General features: G+C 36.7%; 2 protein-coding genes across 5 annotated transcripts in view; both read right to left on the bottom strand.

Moving 5' to 3' along the window:
- Nucleotides 1-2,722: 2,722 nt before the first annotated feature.
- On the bottom strand, nt 2,723-7,542 carry KCNK16 (potassium two pore domain channel subfamily K member 16). The gene is given in 3 exon segments (XM_032443749.1): nt 2,723-3,268; nt 3,792-3,906; nt 6,109-7,542. Coding segments are annotated over 3 exon segments (555 nt in total). The 5' UTR covers nt 6,322-7,542; the 3' UTR covers nt 2,723-3,041.
- Nucleotides 7,543-7,728: 186 nt separating this feature from the next.
- The window catches only part of KIF6 (kinesin family member 6), a 121,951-nt gene continuing 108,207 nt past the window's right edge, over nt 7,729-21,472 (bottom strand). For 3 of the 4 annotated variants that reach the window (XM_032443233.1, XM_032443231.1, XM_032443232.1), the window contains 6 exons: nt 20,643-20,727; nt 19,640-19,775; nt 17,931-18,025; nt 13,236-13,325; nt 11,253-11,359; nt 7,729-8,380 (listed from right to left, as the gene is read on the bottom strand). In XM_032443233.1, coding sequence (XP_032299124.1) covers nt 8,364-8,380; nt 11,253-11,359; nt 13,236-13,325; nt 17,931-18,025; nt 19,640-19,775; nt 20,643-20,727 — 530 coding nt within the window. In that variant the 3' untranslated portion in view covers nt 7,729-8,363. The remainder of the gene's footprint in view (nt 8,381-11,252; nt 11,360-13,235; nt 13,326-17,930; nt 18,026-19,639; nt 19,776-20,642; nt 20,728-21,472) is intronic. The other variant, XR_004306483.1, reaches the window with a different exon arrangement.

Raw genomic sequence — 21,472 nt, 5'->3', positions numbered from 1 at the left:
TTCGAATGTTTTCTGACTCCTCTTTGTTATTGTTAATCAAACATATCCTAGTATATTGGTTCCTGATATCGAAGTGGAGGGTTTTTCTCACCTGTGTCAGCAGTGTTTTGGGTAAATGTTTGTCTGGACTAATGCAGCTTTTTTATCAAATATCGCTCTTTGCATGGAGGGGTGGGATGGTTGATGGGGATCGTTCTGTCTCTGCCTGAATATGTTCTACTGGCAGACCTGCTGTGCCGGGGAGTGTTGAAGGTTGGGTGTTTGCTTCCCCTGCTCTGGGTACTCTCATGCTCATGTTCTGGTTCAGGCTGTTACCTGGTTATTCCATTGCAGGCCAAAATTGAATTTTCCTGTTATGTTGAATCTTAACTTGCGTGATGCTTTTAGTTTTTTACTGGTTGAATGTCTGCAGGCCATTGGTTTGTATTCTCCACTGCTTTTTGAAATTCTCCAGGCTGCCTTAGTTTCCTTCATTTCAAGCATTAAGCTCGCTGATTTAGTAGATCTCTTCCTTTAGTCTTTAGCATGTTCTGTGTCAAACAGGCTCATTGGTAGGTTTTCATCCGAGTAAGACTGGCTCACATGCTGGTATACTTATGCTGTTCTCTGTTCCCATTGCATGGTTTTTCAGTGGTGTCTTCCAAATGCTAGATCTTTGTTTGGGTTAAGGGATGAATTGGATGTGCTTGGTTCCCCTCCAGCTGTTAGTGTGGTTCTCTCTGCTGGTGTTTTATCCCTCTTTAGAACCTGATTTATTGCACCATTTGCAGTAATGTGGCTGTGATCAATGGGGGTGGTGATTTTGTTTCTCTGTTGTGTTGTGGTTTAGTCTGGGAGATAGCTTAGCCCTGTGCAGTTGCTGGCTCACTCCCTCCCTTCCCAGGAGGAGGAGAGAATTGAATTGGGGGGGGGGAGATCAAGTAGAACTAGTGGATTGGAGTTAAAAACAACTTATTCATGTAGAGAAAAGGGAAAGAGGATAATAGCTGCAATAGAATACACTCATCAGTTTATGTGTAGGTGCTGATGCCAAAGCGCAAACCTACTCCTGCTGGGAGCTGTGTCCAAAAAGAGAAGGATAAACCAATGCTTCTATGAACTACAGACTGACCTTGCTGTTTATCCTTCATAGAGATATTGCACCCAATCATGAATTAAAAACATATATATCTCAAAAATGGGGAAAAAAAGAAACATGTTTTAAAGCTTTTTGGAATGAGTTTTGAAGTACACTCAAGTCATATTTTCAAAATTACTATAGCAACCATAGGAGTTAAATGTTCACTTCACTTTTTCAGTTTAAACGGAGATGCTCTTGTAATCACTTGGATCCAGTCTTTCAGGAATAGCACCAAGCTCATGATACAAAGATTGGCAAGAACAAATTAGGGTTCTCTTTGCTGTGACTGCTTCCAAAGATTTATAAAGTGGCTTGCAAGAGCTCAGCCAAAAATATGTTTGGATGAAATTTGAATGAAGTCAGTTTGCCTGCTTTTATTTTAAATTTAGAGGCATTCAGAACAGGGCTGTTTTCTGTCAGCATAGAGTAGATCTGTGTCTCTCATTACAAACGTCTGTCTTTTGGGAGATGTTAAGGCCTGTTAAGTTACAACATATGTGGCTGCACCAGTTAGATACACGGAATGTCTGCAGATGGGTCATGGACAGGGGAATGTCCCAGTGGTTTGATCTAAGGAGCGAGGATCAGGAACTTGTGGGTTACCAGGGAACACAGTTGTGGCTCTGGTGAACTTTTGACTAGTACTGCATAGTCTGATGCAAACTCATGGCAATGAGCATCTTGAGAATTACTTATCAACATGCTGTAGTTGATTTCTGTTCTCATTTAGAATATTCCAGAAGTGTAATTGCACTCAATTAGATAATGAAGATTGCATAAAGCTCTGAAATTCACAATGTTACATACTGTCCTGGCTTTTAAGAACTCTAGTAGCAACGTACAAGGTAGAGTAGTAAGTCAGGAATGAAGAACTGATTATAACTGATTTCCAAAAGCATGATTAAATTGTGTTTAAAAGGAGGTGAAGTGGTTTCCTGGTAGCTTTTCAGAGTGAAGAAGCAGATAAAGCTCCAAAGCTCCATCTGGTCATAGGAGTTCTGTCAAGAACTGAGTGATAATTGAAGTTTTGAAAAAGAAAAAAAAAAAAAACCACATCCCTAAATTGCATTAAAAATCTCAGAAAAGATCCAGCTATACTAGCATGAAAACCCTTGTGGTGAAGGAGTTGCATGTAGCTGAGGAACAGGCATAGCTAAGGCAGTTAAGAAATGTTTTGCTTATATAAATTAACTGCATTTGATGATATCTGTATATATTCATCAGAAAATCTTTCCCTGTGTAGGTAAAGGATGCAGTAATTCAGTGATTTTTAAAAATGCGAGAGAGAAAAAAAGACAAATGAGACAAAGCTGAAATGTTTCAAAATATCTAACCTATCTAATCTCCCTTTCCAGTATCTAAAGGGGTCGATACATTGAACCTTTCACTCAGAAACATGCACTAACTTTGTTACAAATGACCTTCACATATTTCATATTATCAGTGTTTCCCTTATTCCAATACATCTGGACTAATTCAGTGATTCACTAAGGATGGCTTATTTACATTATAAAAAAAAAAAAAGAAAAAAAGGAAGTACTAAATTACTGGCACAGTCAGGGAAGGTAATTCAAGCTAGATTAGCAGGCCAAAAAGAAAAAAGTTGTCTTCTGTACAATATAGACCTAGACTCTGGAGTAGATAGTAGCATAGGGTAGATAATAAGAGCTTGATTCAGCAATGTGTGTGTATGAATATGCTCTGCTAAAGTCAACAGAACTTAAAAGTTCTGCTTAAAATTGAGGCTATGCTTCTTTAACAGTTTTGTAGAATCAGCATTTAAAATTGCAAATCTGTAATCTCTCAGGAAAAAAGCAAATTACTACAAAGCTATCATAGATAAATATAGCATATTGATTTTCTGATATAGAGGGCAATGTAATTGCTGTTTTTCAAGAAGATGTAAACACACTCAAGGAAATTAGGTCTCTGAGAAAATAGTTTCTACTAGTGGGGAAGAAATGATAGATTGACACTGTACCTGGTCATGGCCTGGCTTTTGCACCCATCTTTCCAGAGTAATCAGATGAGCATTGAGGCCTTTCCCCAACTGGTTAAGGAAGGCCAAGTTAAGCGGCACTCCAAATAAGGCATAAAACACACAGAAGACCTGTCCTGCCACTGTGCTGGGGGATCGGTTACCATAGCCTGGAACAGAAGAAAAGTTACAAGACAAGGTTTCGTGGTTAATCTGTAAGCCATCATTTCTTGGGCTTGGAAACTCACTTCCATTATGCCTCAAGGACCCGTAGGCCTATGATTCCACACAATTAATTCTGTCTACAAATTGCTATAGCTTATGATAGAGCCCTGTGCATTCACTACTGCTAAGAGGACATTTATGGTTGAATATTCCATTCTGAACAAATACCATCATTTTCTGTAAGTCTGATGTTGTTGTGAGTGCAACTGAGTACTTCAAAGTGACCTCAGGATTTGCTGTGTTTGTACACAGTTGTATCACATATGCCAAAGAGGCACTTGGCCATTTTTGCAAGTTTGATATGATGGATACACAAGAATAGGTATGGCCTGAAATATGTAAGAAAATATAACCCACAGTAGTCAAGATAGTCTTGTAGGTGTATTCTGTACACTTGTTTTATTTTTCTCAGGGATTTGCAGGACAGCTGGAGGAAGCCCCAATTTATAAGGAAAGAAAGTACCTCACCTATAGTAGTGACAACAGTTCCTGCAAAAAAGAAAGAAGTGCTGAAGTCCCAGTTACTGGGATTCGTAGAGTTTCATTCTGGGTTGACCCCTTTTTCCCATGCTTCCATGAGGACCTGAGGCAGAAGAGGTCAAGAGAGCAAAGATGAGCCACACGTTACACATCAACGGGAAAAAATGTCAGTAAAAATGCAGCAGATAAGTAGATATTACTTTCCATCTTGAGCAAGCAGAGCAGTAAATAGTGCAGATAACAGGTTAGAGCTTAAGTAAAATGACCTGAGAGAGGTCTTGTGCTGATGTGGCAAAACTCTTAAATAGAGCTGGCCAGGAACTTGAACTCTTATCACCAGAGAACTGGCCACTGAAGTAGAATCACTTCCATAACTACTTGAAGGTTAAGGGGAGAAGAATGAAGTGAGTCCCCAGGGTCATCAAACTTGGAATACAAAGCGAAGTCATGCCTTAAAAAATACATATAGCTCCTTTCCTTACCCGGTGTAGTCATCTTATTCCAAATTTAAATTTGGGCATGTGTAAATGTGTGTTTGTACCAGTGGCAAAGGGTCTGAGGAACATGCTTGTTTCAGTTTTGTCCATGTAAATACCAGTGAGGATGAATTACCCTTTTTGGCTATGAGTTCCCAGTAATTTTTAATCAATATCAAGATTCTCATAGTCTGGAGATTAGCTGTTCCAAATAGCTCTTAACAGGTGATCATACTGCTATGTGCAAAAGAGATCTAGATTCTGGTTATGTAGCAAATGTCTTATTAGCTGCCTTAATGAATAATGCGTTCCTTTGTTTTCTCTCAGAATATCTCTGAATGAAGCAGGTTGCCATCTGCTCAGAGGCAGGAATTTCAAGAACCTCTTTTTTTCTTAGATATCACTTACCTGCTCTAGTAAATGTGTATGTTTGGTGGCCCTGCTAGGCGGGGGGGTTGGAACTACATGAGGTCCCTTCCAACCCAGGTCATTCTGTGATCACTTTTGAAGTCCAGGTCACAAACTTCATAACTTTGCCAAATGTCTCACCACATGAACACTCACTTTTTAGGATGGCACATCTGTCATGATGGACAGGTCTCCTTAGCCATACAGTTAAAATATACAGTGAAATGATTGCTCCCCTGCATTAATTAGAGATGAAATCTTGAAAGAATTCTATTCCATACTATTAGTCAGAGCTGGACAACTTTCCTAAATGACAGTGAGAGGGCCACCTCCACGTTTACCTTGAAGGTTAAGTGGTGAGTACACTAAGGCTTGGTGCACTGTGTATGATAATTTGGTGCCCTCAGCTGGTTTAGTCTGGAATAGCTGACAAGTGAGATGCATCTGCTTCAGCTGGGTCGCAGCAAAATGCGATAGTCTGAGTGGTCTGGCAAGGCTAAAGAAGATCCACTGGAGGAAAGAGAATCCGGACATCTGTGAATCTTCCTTAGGGTTTCTAGAGTACCAGAGATTTAACTGAGCCTTTTAATTCTATAAAATATCCAACTATGGTTTAGAGTAATATTCAGTCTTCACATTTACCGTCATTACCACAGAAGGAAAGGAAAGGCAGGTAAAACCAGCAACTGATGTAGCTGGAAAGAAACAGGTATGTTTTCAGGCATTTAAGTTCTTAAAAACTCTATTCCATTCTTGGACAGAGACAAATATTCCATAAGAAATACGTCATAGTATTAGTCAAAAGATCATCCTTATAGACAGAGTTCAGACACCTTCTGATCCCTTTTTGATCAGGAGTTCACTGTTTCCTCAAACCCATTTATACAATCTTGGTTTTTTATTGATCTGAAGCATGTGACTTGGTGGAAATCCTCAGTAATCTTGCACTGTTAAGTATTTCATATATATGCCAATTTTAATGACCTGATAGTAAGAGTTCAAACCATGTAGGCACTGAGCTCTGTCTAGAGAAATTCCAACCATAAAGAAAGAGAGAATTCAAGGATTTTTATTTATTTATTTTTTGCCCAATTCTTATAATACTGGAATGAGAGAATTTGTCCATAGTAATACCAAGTAAGGACTTGCAATTCACGTCCAGCCTGTTTTGAGGAATAGATTAAAATGTAATTGAAGATGCTATTAATTTACAACCCATACTGAATAAGAGCTCAGAGCTTTTTAGCACTTGCTGTAAATTACAAATTACACAGCTTCTGGTGCATGCATTCATGGGCACAGACAACCTCTGGTAGAAAGGAAGAGCAGAATTTGCACAGGTTTGGGCTGAAGTGCCTTACAAGGACAATCTACTTTTTGAAGATGCTTGAGCCAAAATAATGGAAGCCTGCTCCTCTTACCTGTATGAACTGCTCCAGGGCTTGCCTGTCCAAACATGTATAGTTCTGCAGGAACTTGAGCTTCTCCAGGTGGAACTGGTCCTGAGAGTGTGTTTCTGCCTGCTTTTCCAGCAGCTGGAACACCATAGCACCCAGGAGGAGGTAAAAGAGATACCCTAGAACTAGCAGTGGAGTTCAGCTGATCTGCCAGTTGGGTGCTGTGAGGAAGGGCATACTGCTGCCGCCATCCCTGCTCTGTACTTACTATGTTACACTCACAAGATATTACTATCCTGGGCACCCAGAAATTATTCACCAATGTTCCCAGCTACTGTGCTGGAGATCCTTTTAACAGAAAATTTGGGTAACATGCCCACAAGAAATGAAACTAACAGACAAATTTTATCTTTCTTCATCTTTTCTCTGTCCACAATAGGTAATATTTATGACTTAATAAATATGTGAATCACAGTATCTTCCTCTTATGTAAACAATTTTATCCAAAGATCTCAGTCAAACAAATGAAGCTGGACACAAGTCCTCTATGATAGATATTGTCTTCCAGGCTGGGAAGCTGAAATGAAACTGGCTTAATGACTTACTCAGGGTGATATTAATGTAGAACCACGAAGAGACTCTGGAAGTACTGACAAGTAAAGCCTTACTCTAAACAATAGACATCTGTACAAGAAAGCATTATAAGGTCTCTAGTTACAACAGATTCTCCAGGACTAAGAACACTATAGAGCTGAATAAATGGAACATTTAATAGCAGCCGTCCGTACCACACAAACATTGCTGGTACCAGTGAAAGTAGGGTGATGAAACTCATAAACATTCTGGATTCAGCCCGGTCACAAAACAGTTTCTCCTTTTTTACCCTAAAAAGACCAGCCCCTTCACTGCCTTTCCCGGTAGTCCTGAGCTCTTTGTAAGATGATTCCACAATTGAACATCCCTTAGTCCATGGAGTTAGGATAAGGAACCACTCATGCCTGCTGCTTTCAGGCTCTGCATTTCCATTTTTTACCCACATGTGAAAAGGGAGAAGGGGCTCAAGTTAATCATCAGCTAAAAAAGTACCAGATGCTCACTCATAGGAGCTTTAATGATTGTCAGGCTCTGAAAATTAGCTGGGCTAGCATATTTTTTGTAGGAAGACCCTGAAAGCTACAGTCATCCATGCCAGACTGCTTCTGAAAGAAAACACATACACCTATATGCACAATGAGAGAGCCATGTGGCGAGGACTGCAATTCTATAAAGTTCCCTTCCCATTAAAATGTCCTGAATACAGATATCCTTCCTTATTATTCAGGATTTGAATTTCTGGTCATGATATTAGAGGCGGATGCTGGCGATATGGCAGCAGAGGTTGAGCCTTCCCACCAATATTCCATTCCATGTTGTTGACAGGTGGCAGCAGAGGGACAGTCTGACACAATGGCATCTGATGTGAAAGTGCGTATGAAGCAAAGGTGTGTCACTGAATTCCTCCATGTGGAAAAAATGGCATCCACTGACATTCACTAATGCTTGCTGAACATTTCTGGAGACCAAACAGTGGATGTGAGCACAGTGAGGTGGCTGATGATGTGTTTCAAATGAAATAATTCTGGAAATTTTGAACTGTAGAGGTTATTTCCAATAAAAATTAATTTTCATATTACCATACAATATCCACATTTTAATAATCAGGTATTAAAACTATTAGGTATTGGGTACAATTAAAATCAGCAAAAGATCTCAAATTATTTTTGTAATATTTTTTAACCCAGAATTTTTTTCTCAGACATCTCTAAATGCAAAATAGATGTAATTTTAACACCTTATTCAAATCCATGCAAATAAAACTAGCCAATTTCATCTGATTTCTTTGCAAGCTTCCAGTATATACCTACCAAAGGAGGAAAAAATAACAACATTCAATCGTTAGTAATATGTATTACCCAGATTAGAGATGTAGAAGAACATTAATACAGTAATAAACTTAACATCTAGAAAAACAACAGTAAATTCTGAGTGAACAAATATATTTGGCAAAATCATGATTATTTGTGTAAGCTTTGCTTAGTTTTAATGCAAGCTGCTGAAACTGAAATATTCAAATATAATCCCCTGAAGAAATGGATTTTTGCTGCCAGATAGAAGTTACTTTTCTATCATTGTACTTAAATCTGAACATCCGAAATGGCTGCTTCTTCTCAGAAGAGGAAGGTAATGAAGAAAGGTCTTCAACAGTTTCTAAAAGGAAATAGAGGACTGCCACAAGAACTTCATTTGTTTCCCAGGCCTGAAAGGAGATTAAAAATTTACCAGGCTGTGTTTTAGAATATCTCATCAGTTTAAAAAATAGTTTCACATACATAAAATAGAGGAAAAATAAGTTACTTTAAAACTTCCAAGATGAAAAAGAATTAATTTTCTGTATTTTCATTTATTTTCCTTAAGACTGAAGAAGGCAACAAAAGTGCAGAGTACTTTGCAAAAGATTTTCAATTTAGCTGCTACAGGGCTTTGACAATCTCAGCAATACCCGGTGGATATATCCGCTTTAATTCATCTCTGCTTAGAAAACAAACAGTAACAACCTACAAAAACTGAGCAAATCTTCTCTGAGATCTCTCACTATTTCACCCATGTTACTGTCACTGAAGATAACAAGCATTCCTCTGCTTTCTGTTTATGATATTTATTTTTCCATTCTATTGACTTTGGCACACATTTATACTCTTTTATTTCATTTCTTTTTTTCCCAGCTAATGCAAAGTTGGGCCCTCAGTTTGCTTCTAAGATACTGATACAACAGCTTGAAAGACTTTGAGACAGTTTGAAAATATGTTGAGGTTTTTTAGACCTACCAGATTTTGCATTTTCTCATTGTTTCCTGCATGGCACATTATATGTAATAATCAAGCCAGGAGTGCACACACTTGCACGTTAATGCAGAAATGCTTATTGAGCTTCTCAGTTGAAGAGAGTTGGGGAGGGGAGACAAAAAAGCACTGGACTGGGAAATGGTACACAGCTTACCCAGGAAGCTCTGATTCAACTTAATGGCTTTGGCAGTCACTTCTCTCTGTTTCATCTAGTTGAAGTTTGACATTTATTGATAAAAAGTTCTTTGTGAAATTGATAAAACCTTTAATTTCTTTTTATTTTTCTATCCCTGAGCTATTCACTCTTCTTCTTCTACCCTTTCTACTTAGCTGTACTTGATCTTTATAAACTATTCTTTATAAAACTTCCTTCCAGTTCTCATTTGCTTTGGAGGTAATTTTTACTGAAAATCCTTATAGCCAATAATGCACAGTGCTACAGCAGTTACTGTTCTTCTCTTTAAGTTTAGAAACAAATAAAAGAAGAGTGAAGTAGTGGATAGAAAAAATAGCTGAGGCAACTATGCACTGAGACAAGCTCAGAAACTTGCTTGCCCTGAAGTGAGAAGTCTTGTGATGAAATACAGTTCATGTGAAACCTTCAGTACCTTGAATTTCATGCAAGATTAGAGGAGAAAGTGGTGAGCATTTCTTGTGCCATGTTGTACTTGAAAATGAAAACACACTTTACTATCACAGATTGGAGCAGTGGAAGTTCTGCCTCAGCCCATTTTATGCCATTTAGAAAAGCATCTCATAAATGTCCTCACGTACCACTATTGTGCTGAAGGGCAAAGTATTTCTTTAACAGTCCCGGTCTCTTTATCATGATAAACCAGAACAAACTTCTTTTCATCAAAGCTTCCTGCTAGCAGAGGTTGCATCCTTCAGATCTTGGAGATTTTCCCTCTACTTGCAAGCAACCAAGGAAGTGAAGCTTTCTTTCATCTGCCAGGTTAACTCCAAATCCTTTTCACAGCTTATTGCTGAGCTGTCTCCTATCTATACCACATCAAGTCCCACATGTTTTCAATATGTAGGCCATAGTTATCTAGCCTCTTTACTAATTCCTGCTTGTGCAAATCAGTCCTGTGTTGACAGAATGATCAGAATAAGCACTATGCAAATGTTTCTCTGTTCATTGTCAGTCATTTTGGGCCGTTGATGGTGATGCCTGCAGCCCATCTTGTCTAACTGAACTTTAACAGAATTGTAAAAGTTCTGACTGTTTGCAAGTATACTTTTCATAACTTTAAGCCTGGCAAAGTTGATAATGCCTCGTCCCTTCTGAAACTGATGTATGATGGCAGGTAATTGACTGTGGCTGAAAAGCATGTAGGATGGAAAAGGCATTTGAGAAAGATGTTCCTGATATGGTATGACTTGGAAACAGATGATCACAGAACAAGATGTGCTTGATAAATTACTGTACACAAAACTGATCAGATCTGGACACTCTAAAGGCATGAAATGTTTGTTGTAAGTAACTTATCTCTAACCTCCTTATAGTGAGCAGCCTATAAATTCAATTTAATTTCATTTGCAGAAGAAACTTGACAACAGCTTTTCTAAATAAAGACAAAATGGAAAAGCCAGAGTGTGCTGAGTGTTTGCTTTGGATGAATGTAAAAGGACTGGTTTTTTTTCAGCCACTGTGTGTTTACCTGACAGTTTTCTGATAAGCAGCATGATAACAAAACCCCACTTTGTGACAGTGGTAACACCATCTGCCAGGTGCTGATGGCTTGCTGAATAATGCTGTCATCAGCACTCGAGTGCTGATGGAAAGTTATTGCTTCAGTAACCATTATTGCTTTCATTTTTCTGTCTAATTGCTAGCTGCCACTAAAAACTATTATTAAAAAAGAAAAAAGAAAGAAGAAAATAAAGAAGGAAAAAACCTTGCAGGTTGTTTTTCTTTATCATGACAAATTACTCCTGAGTGACTTCGCAGTGCCACTGTTGTGTGTTTAGTGCTTTCTGCTTCCTGCCAAATTTACTTATCTACCTGGTAGAATGAACTAACTTTATTGCCTACCTATGATTGCTCTCAGTAACTGATTTGTTGACAAATACCCATAGAACATTTTATTAGCCCTTGATATAATAAAATGCCTGCTAAAGGCATACTCTATTAGATGCAGCAGCCAGTTTAATTGATGAGGTAGGCTGAAATGTCATCATTTGCACAATCTCAAGTGTTTGCTCGAATCAGTTCTCACTTTTGTCCTTGTATCACTGTAAGTTTAGCTATTTATTTATTCATTCATTTATTTTAGGATTTACCTTTCTTTTGCAGAATGTTCTGTCTTGCTTTAATGAAAGCTAGGATGTCAGCATCAGTCTGGCTGTCTCCAGTTAGAGGAATAGATGTACTTGAACTTGGTGAGGTCCTGAAATGAGAAAGCATATTTGTGGACCAAATGAATAAAGCAATTATTCTATTGCTTTATCTCCACTCTCCTTCAAATGCAATTGTTAGAAATTGCACTGTTCAGAGTAGAAATAAGCTGAGGATGTCTTAATGGAGACTCCTAAGAACAGTTAATAGTAGCGTTTTAGTTTGGTGGAATTACAGGCGAAATAGTTATAAAACCTCTCACAAAAGGTTAAAAGTATTTTACAGATCAATCAAAGGCTTACAGACAAGTGGAAAAGCTTTGTATGGTGACTTTTTAAAGAAATTATGGATATGACTATGCCATGTGCTTGTTTGCTTTTGGAAACAAACATACAAACAAAAAACCACAGCTCTTTATTTAAACAGATCATTGGCATTTTTGCCTACTGTAAGGGAATTAAGTTTTCATTTGAACACAGAAGTAAACAGTCACATGATATTCAGGATATCTGCTGACAGAGGCAACTACTTTGTGCTGGTGAGTCTCCTGTCCAGATGGAGATATCATTTCTGCACAGTTAAGTCCTTAATTTACGTCTGCTTTTAGGTAGACACACTGGTGGTATATAATGATGTAGTAGTATAGGAAAGTTATTCTAATCAGCTAAGGATTTGTCTCTGTGTCATTAGTCTTATGAAAAGATTAAGCATTAATGTAAAAATCAGAAATAGAGTGATAAAAATTACAATATGGAAGCACATGTGGTAATGGAGAAAAATTATTTTCTACCTTTGTCATTACTGTTATTTCTGCCGTTTTTTACCATCTGCTGCAGTAGAAAGTAATTATGCCTACCATAAAACAAACCTGACATCCTTGTCTTTGGAATAATACTAATAAGTCCCCTCTTGCAAAATTAATGAATAAAAATGGGAGGAAAAAAAGAAAGAAATTGCTATACAAACTCAATAAAATATTTCGTCTGCAACTTACAAGGATAACTCAAGATACCATCAAAAGTTTATTTTTCTTGATCTTCACGTGATTAGCAATAATATAAAAATAATTTAAAAAACACACAATATATATAGATTTGCTGTTCTAGGTAAGTCTTATTTTGGAAGATGAAAAAAAAAAACTTGCAGTTTGTTCGTAATTCTGCAGCTTGAAAAACAGCAGCTTAACTATATTTTCCTAAAGCTCTTAGTAGCTAGAAGTACTGAGCAAAACCACTGGGTGTAGACTACCTTGGCATGATGTTTTAGTGGGAGAAAAGGACGGGGAAATGGAAACATATGGAAAAAATGAAAAGCCACCCAAAAACACAACACAAAATAGTAGTTGCTGCTAACCTGTTAGGCTAATTTTCACAAGAACATGGCATATAACATTTGCTAAGCCTGACAAACTCAGACTGCTGCTGTTGTTTTATTTTACTCTAATAACTTGTAGGAGGGAAACTCAAAAGTATTTCAAGGCGTCACAAAAAACTTTGTATGAAATTTTACATCAGTGACATGAGGACAAAATCACAATAAACATAAACAATAAAAAATCTCTACCCAGAACTTGCAGTCTGCGATAGTTACACACTCAGATCTCTTTCTTTCAAATTATTTTATTTATAGTTTTAGAGTCCCTTTCTCTTTCAGAAGCAGCAGTCATGAGGAATCATGAGCGCATGTGGAAGAAAGCCTGAGGCCAAAAGGAAACCACCTCCTTCCTAGTGATAATGCAAGTACTTGTGCAAAGCTTGTGATGTTGTTGAGGAATTTTGAGTAAAATCTGCTATTCTTCCCTTCCCCTCTTTTTCTCTCTTTCTCTCTTTCATTTTAAAGAAACTGTTTATAAAGATAGCAATAGAGGGTTACCTAGGTGTTATACTGCTTGTATTTTCCTCTCCTTTATGCCTGTGTAGGCTTCTTACCTTATTTTTGTACTTGGGTTATTAAAAATGATTGAATTGTTTCTCCCAGATGGATCTTCATTGGAATTGGCTCTTGTGGTCTCTGAAAAGCTGGAATGGGAGAAGAAATGAAGGCAAGAATATAGTCCTTGTAGAGAGAATGTTAGTACATGCTAAATAAGTACAAAGAAGTTATTAAAATATATATAACTTCTATACAAATATATATATATATATATATATGTATATATATATACATATAAAGCACTTCTTGTTTATGGGAAGAAAGACTGTTTTCACTTGAAGTCATGTGATGATGAGCTTTATGTAGAGAATGTGGCTACTCAGGAATGCATAAGGAAGATCATGCTTTTAGGATTTGCCTTCTGAGTAGGGCTTGCAAAGTGCTTTGATAAGCCTCATGAACAGTCTGTAGAGATATATGTAGTTCCCAAACTGAAAATTGCCCAAGTGAGGTTTTAGCAAATTTTTCATTATTTCTTTGGCCAGGCAAAATTATGACTGAAAATAATTGGAGATTGAATAAAACTCACTGAAGTCCTGTGAATGTGACTTGATGAGAGCCAAATATATTGAGAATCGCTGTTGTGCATTCCTGCGTCTACAGATATAATTAGCAAGGAGTCCTACAATGAAGAAAGCAGATTTCTGCCAGGGGATGTCTTAGGACAACTCCCTCTCTCTCTAGGTTTTTGTGTACGCTGCTGTATCTAGTGTCATTCTAGATCGAAGTCAAAAGATGGAATTACGCAGTTATAAGATTTTTCCACTAGATGGCAGAATGGGCAAGTTCTTGTTTTTCCTGCTCTGCAATACTTCACTGTGGAAGGACGATGTGATATTTCTGACAGAGAATTTGAAAAAGGAAAGAAAATTTTCACTAAAATGTCAGTGTATTATACTGTTCCAGGTTCATTCTTTGAAAATGATATTGTTCCCCCGACATTAATAATACTCCATATTTTATTATGGATATGTACTGCAAGAACAATAAAGGATGTATGATGATACTACCTACTACTTGGTTTAACAGCATTTGGGAGCTCTAGATTGAAGTTCTGTTTCAGTATTATATATATATATTAAAAAAGCCATTGATTTGGCAGTTATTAAAAATGAAGTGATCTAGGGGCTTCAATTCCATTTTCTAGAACAACTCTTTGACTGTGCCCCAGGATACCAAGCTATCCAAGACATATAATTGTGGTTTAATAAATAAAAACGCATCAACTGAATCATAACAGACATTCATGATTGCCTTCTTAACCTGCAACGAATGTAAGGTACTGTGACTTAATTGGATTGTTTGTCATTGCCATAAGGTTTTTTGCTTTTTACTTGCCACAGTCAGATTGTGTACATTTATAAATACTGTGAGTCAGCTGATATAAGTTTCATTATATCATTATATTTCATTATATCAGCTGATATAATTTTCATATTTGAAATCATGCTTCTCACTGTATTTCAATGAAAATTACTTTCCAAAATTGTTGAAGTCCACTTTTAAAAATGGACTTTGATTCAGGCCAATATAAAAACAAAACAAACAGGCACGCAGTACTATCTTTTGCTTCCAAAATAACAGACACTATAGGTGTGACAAGGAATTGACTTCAAAGGATCTCATTTTCAATTGGTCTCCAGGATCTGGGGCAATAGACCAAAACTGGTTTTAAAGTGATCTGGGAGAACTGAGAACCTCAAGAAGGTGATATTTAAAGCAAACCAACTTAGATTGAGTGAGGTGAAACCCCAAAACAGGAAATTATGACTGCGTCCAGTAATAAAACAGGGCCTTAAACTACTCTGTCTGCAAGACATTACAGCCAGACATGCTTGTTTGCAAGTTAAAGGAGCTTTGTAATGACTGGAGGTGTTACTTTCATGAAAGTGGTTAACAGAGTACTAATCAAACAAGTGAGACTTTCATGTTGGTAGAACTCTAAGTCTTATTTACATATCTCAGAAATCATTAACATTTCTCAATTAGAGGGATGGTCTGTATGGAGATAACCTGCATCCTTTGTCTTAAAGCTATGGTTATTTTTCCATGGTATTGTAAGATCTGTTGCATCAAAAAGGGATAAATGAATGTAATTTTCTTGTGCAGTGGTGAGTTTTCTCAGATTCTTTAACATTTAGGGTGTCTATATCTCTCTTCTGTTCCCAGAAGCCAGGATGCTTCTGTTTAACCTGAGTTTTAGGTGATTTTCTAGTGATGAGAAAAGGGGAAATTTTGCTAATACTGCTTCACACTTGATGGAAAGCTATTATGATGTGGTGGGGGATGAGGGCAATGATCCCCCACTCTGTGTGTTAAGCCTGAAGGTCTTGGCATAGCCCATCTACTTCAGATTTCTCAGTACTTTCTTAAACTTAGTAGCAGGAGTTTTTACCCAGTGGGTGACTTGCTTTTTCTTTTTGAGTTGTCTGTTGTGAAGCATATGTCTGGGTCAGGCTTGGGGCAGCAGCTTGAGAGATGTACACACTGTTTTTGCAGTGTTTCCCTTGCTTTGAAAACCCAAGAGCTGATAGCTCCATCTAGCCCTTGAAGTGGAGAAACTGGAAGAATGATAAGCACTGTTGCATGAATGCTTGATTTGCAAGTGTGGCACTGAAAAAAAAAGTGGAGAATGTATGTAACATCCAAAGGCATGCAACCTCTACATTGTTAAAAACAAATCTGCTTCAGTTCTCCAGATACTGGAACCTTAAAAGTAGAAGGAACAGATGTTCTATTTAAACACAGGCAAAATATATTCAGAAAGATTCAAGCTGCTTAAAATCTGAACATTTTTGTGTTTAGTTGCAAAATAAATTTGGCTTCACTAGCAAATTCCTAGATAAATTGTTCAAGTTAAATTGTTACAAACATTTGCAAAGCTTTGAAATATCATTAATCAGACATGTTATTCTCAGATTATATTTTATCATCATGTAATGCTGCAGAAAATTGGCAGCAATGAGAAACAATCAAGACAGAAAACATTGCAAAAAATGTAAATGTTTCCCTTGTTTCACATAGCCATAGCATAGGGAATAAATTTTGTAATCCAAGACTATCAATACTAAGACAACTGATGCTAGAAGTCTTCATAGAATGTGAAGAGTTATCTGGAAATATAAGGAAACTAAAGTGACAGATTTCAAAGAAGCTTAGGGTCTGATACTGAACATGATGCTTTCTGGAACAGGACAAATGAGATCCATTAAGAGGTTAGGAAAGAAATAAGTAAACAGCAAAGTAATGGATTCCTTCTGAAAAAAGGAAAAAATCTACAATTTTTAGATTCCAGTAAGCATCCAACGTTTGTTTGATTCAATGGAAATAAAAGAACAATTCAACATCAGTGAAATTAATCTTTCAGCGAGAGAAGTAGGTTGGATGGGGACAGCCTGGTCTACTATTAAATGGGGAGGTTGGTGGCCCTGCCTGTGGCAGGAGGGTTGGAGATTCATGATCCTTGAGGTCCCTTCCAACCTGGGCCATTCTGTGATTCTGCAGTTCTGTGAAGTAACTTGAACAGGCAAGTTCAAGTTTAACTGTTCTGCTAGGTGAACATAACAAAATCATTTCAGAAAGAGATTGCTGATTTTGAGTTGAATTAGAAACAAAGAGCCATTTGTAAAAGGGAGGAGAAATTGTAGACTGGATTCATCCTTCACAGTAACGGGAACACAAAGTTCCTGCATCAACGGGGGTCAAATAAATCCTTGGGAATAAAGATTTTACTGTTTTATATTTTTTAAGACTGTGAAATTGGAAGCTTCTACTTTAAAATGTTATTGCCTCAGGTAGGAGGAAAAGTAAAATTTCATGCACAGTGGGATGTTCATTCTGCAGCTCTGCCTCACAAAAAGCAGAAATAGTGTTTCCAATTCTATATGCATCACACTGGAAATGTACTAGTATGTTTGAACAGTTGATACAAGATCAGCTCTCTGAAACTGTGTGGAGGAAAAAAAACAGTCAACTTCAAATCACCATTGAAAGTATACTGATATGTAGTAGATATGAGAAAACTAAACAATATACTTCTGATTTGTTCTATAGTGTAAGTTTGAGAATGTGAATGCTCTGGGTCTGTGATACCTATGAAAGGATCAGTCAGTTATCTTGGTCAAAATGTCCATTACTTACACGCAGAGAACTCCACATTATTAAAAAGTATGCTAGTTTTACTGAGAGACCACATGGGGCAGTACAGACCACTAAAATAAGGTCAGCAATTTATAGTGATCAAACACTGTCACATGTTCCATTCCAAATACTAAATATCATCTTCTGAGACCTGTTCTCTGGTATATGCTGTAAAGGCATTTGAAGGGAAAAAAAAATGTAAGAAAATTATAAGGAAATATATATGTATATATACATATACAATATGCTTGGATAGTAAAACTGAGTGATAACAGGCTTGTTTTTCTTAGCTATCAGTCATGAAAGTCCTAGTGATAGGTTTCCAGGGTACCAAGAAAAGCAAGTCATAAGAACTGATTTACAATAAGATACCTTCAATGAGATTACAAAACAACTGAATTATAAGAATTTGTTTTCTACACAGTCAGTTTCTTGTAACTAAAAATGCAGTTTTTGAATGTGATATTTGCAAAACTTTCTGGTGTACCACAGTTCTATAAATCTTACATTTTCTTACAGCTAAATAAGGAGGAGAAAAATGATCAATTTACCTGCTAGCCAATGGATGTTGTGAAGATTTGATAAACTGGGGGTAAACCATTGTGGTATTTGGTGAGCTAACCAACTCTGTCTTTTCTTGCTGGGTCTAGATTGAAAAACAAAGCTATGTAGTAGGATGGGATTTTTTTTTATAAAGCACTTAATATTGGCCTACAGGTCTCAGCAAAAATGAGGTAGGTCAGTGACTCATTCGAAAAACAATCTGAATCACACAGTATTTTCTTCACTTGGACAAACACTTCTGAACAGTGAGAAAAGTGTTTAGGATTGAGTCATGGATATTTAAGCTCAGGTTAAAGGGTTTAAATTTGTAACAGTACATATTCACCATTTGAGTTTCTTCAGGAGCTCAGATGTATAGATAGGTCAAGATCCAAGATCAATCCCTTTCTATTTTTTTTTTTTCCCCCCCCAGTTTTTCTATTGGTGAATCATGAGAGACCTCTTCTGTTAAGGGACAGAAAAAATGTGCTACAGTGGATTCAAGAATATCACTTGTAGTGATTTTAAAAGTCTAAATTTTTAGAGAGGAAGTTAACTAAAACACTATCATCTTTGCCACAGGTCGGGGATTTTAATTTGAAAAGGATTTTGTAACAATAACTTGAATTTAAGCAAATTTCATGATGTTTTACCAATATGTAAGCTCCTCATATTAAATTCCTTATTTATTTTAGACTGTTTTCTTTAAAATACGGTTTACATTTATTCTCACAGGGATTAAACAAAATACTGACTAAAACTTCTGTCTCTTTTATAACAAGTTTTGTCCAAAGACTAAAGCTTATCTTCTAGTTAATAATAAGTGATTTGTACAGACTGCACTTAGCAGTCTTTTCCACTAGGCTGATATGCATTTCACAGCCATGCTGTGCTACGAGATGCCATGTCACTGCTTGGAAGCCATTTAAAAAAAAAAAAAAAGTGTCAAAAGGGGAGATCATAAGAAAGCTATGTTGTTATTTCAGTTGTTTCCTTTCCAGACCTTTTGTACCATCCCCTGTGTTTGTGAAACCATATAGCTGTCTCACTGCCTTGTGAACTTCACATAATTTGCTTAAAATGACATCTCCTTAGCTCATTTTTACAAAAGTATTTAAAACAGAACACTCTGTTTCCAGTGAGTTCTTAAACAGGCAAGGATGGTAGTGGTTGGACTCAGCTGGAGATCAGGGGGGACACATGCTCTATGGTGAGAGTCAGTGACCCTCAGGGAGCTTAAGAAAGCAGAAAGACTACAAGAGATTTGAAACATTGCTAAAAAAACAAATTACATTTGTTGGGTTTTGTCCACATCACAGCTTTGACTGCTATTTTATAATATACACGTCATAAAAGCGATGAAATCATAGTTAGCAAGCAGTAAGATTTTTTTTCCAATTGCTTCTATTCACTTTATGTTCCATCAGAGACTCTGGAATTTTTGGGACTGTTCTTGGCTTTCCTTAACTTTGTGTGGGAGTAAGTCAAAACAGAAAATAAAGCAGAAAGCGAGGGTTTTGCTTTATTTGTATTAGCTTCATAAAGCATAATTCACATTTGCTTTGTCTGATTTACGCTGGAATGAACGGTGGTGAGTCAGGACCCAAACCTCATCCTTCATGCTCCTTTCTATGCTGTCAATTAATCACGTCTTAATGAAATTATCAAAGACTTTAAATTTACATAAAAATGGAAGAAATTCACAGTACTTGCATACCTGTAGATTTGCTCCCTCTTCAGTCCACCAGACTTCAAATTCTTTCTGCAGCTTCATCTTGGCTTTTTCCATGAGAAGCTGCAGGTGTTCAATCTCTACCTTCAGCCCTTTCAAGCGATTGAACATTGTATCATAACTAATAAGAGAAGAAGAAAGAGTAGTAAATACTTTACAACACATTTCCAAATAAAGTTTAATTCTACCTAGAAATGGTACAAATTTTAAATCAAAAGAATATTTAATAATCAGAGATGGAGTGGTGAGGATGGACAGAGTGGTGGTGAGAAGAGATCTTTCATTTGACGGCATCTTTACTAGAGAGAGTCAAGAAGCCTAGCCTGGAAAACTAAATTTTTACTAAAATAATAGTGAAATTCAAGTGTAGCCAATATTGATTTAAATACAGGTTTTATTATGTTGAGATATGCATTTATTACCCTTCCAAATGAAAGCTGATATGTGGACAGAAATTATTGTCGTTTAAAACAGTCATAGGCTACAGATAATAATACAAATGCCTAGCAAATTACATAGATGTGATATCCTTGCATCTATTTTCTTCAATATTCCTGGCTAAAGCTACAATACAACAAACAGAAAGATTGGTTAACCAACACATATTCTACATATTATTTATAACTAGTCACTCCTACATAGCCTATAAGTTTTCCTTAGGTCAAGGAAGGCATGACATTCATGAATCAACAAAGAAGGTCCAAGGAACATTTGGATTCAAAGAACAAATTTCTAATGCTAATCCTCAAGGGGGATATTAAGTTTTTATTTATTCTTGACCATTGGCCCTAGCATCAATTTTCCCCATTTGCTTACTGTGGCATCTTACAGACAAACCAACAGCTTATATACAAATTTTTAACCTATCAGCAAACCACAGAGCTGACATTTTTTAAAATGTCAGAGAAAACCCTGAGGTTAACCATGTGTAGAACTGTAATACAATATCATTTATCCTCTGGAGCATGATTTGAGGCAGAAGTTTTACCTTTTTTTCTCTTCTTCAATTTGACTTCGAAGTTTCTCTTCTACTGGATCAAGAGCATCCAGCACTTCAGAAGGATTGGAAACAGCTGTAGGAGGAATGACCAGATATAAGAGATGACCATCTTATTTCTAAAGAAGCAACTTTTAATTAGAACACAAGATGTTTTTAAGAGCTGAATTAAAAAAAATAAATAAAAATATGGAGGTCTACAGTGGTTTTTCTCTTCTGGATTTTTTTTTTTTTCCAAATTCTATATTTAGGCCTTAACTAATATTAGAGAGATTCAATAACTACCGAGATTTGAATTATTTTTTTAGAATTTCCTGGAGTATTTGTGTTTATATGGACTATTTGTTTAATATGAATTAAAATGATTTATTTATTTATTTATTTATTGCCAGTTCATTTCATAAACCACCACCACACGCTTTCAATGAAAATTCTGGCTACAAAGACAAGATCCAATAGTAGCTGCGTTGGTTCCTGGAAACAAAGTAACTGAAAGAAGATTAAAATATTAACATAGAAAGTAACTGTGATCAGCATTAGGTTCTGACAGTTTATATGTGTACGAAAAAGGTTGTGAAAATATGTTTGAGAAATTTTTTCAAGATAGAGAAGAACCATGAAAATTCTCCAAGAGCCCAAGTTAACCTAAGAAAGGAGCTCAGGATTTTCCTGTCCTATAACAGAGTTAGTTAGCATGAAATACATGGTATGCTTCTTCTGAGAAACAGCAAAACAGCCTTTCCATCAAGGGTTGAATGAAATAAGTTCATTTCCACAGCGAAAAGAAATGTATATCTACCTATTAGTCTTACCACAGTTTC

This window comes from Coturnix japonica, chromosome 3 (assembly GCF_001577835.2).
Source record: "Coturnix japonica isolate 7356 chromosome 3, Coturnix japonica 2.1, whole genome shotgun sequence".
Taxonomy (NCBI): Eukaryota; Metazoa; Chordata; class Aves; order Galliformes; family Phasianidae; genus Coturnix; species Coturnix japonica.
This window is presented reverse-complemented; position numbering and strand designations above follow the sequence as displayed.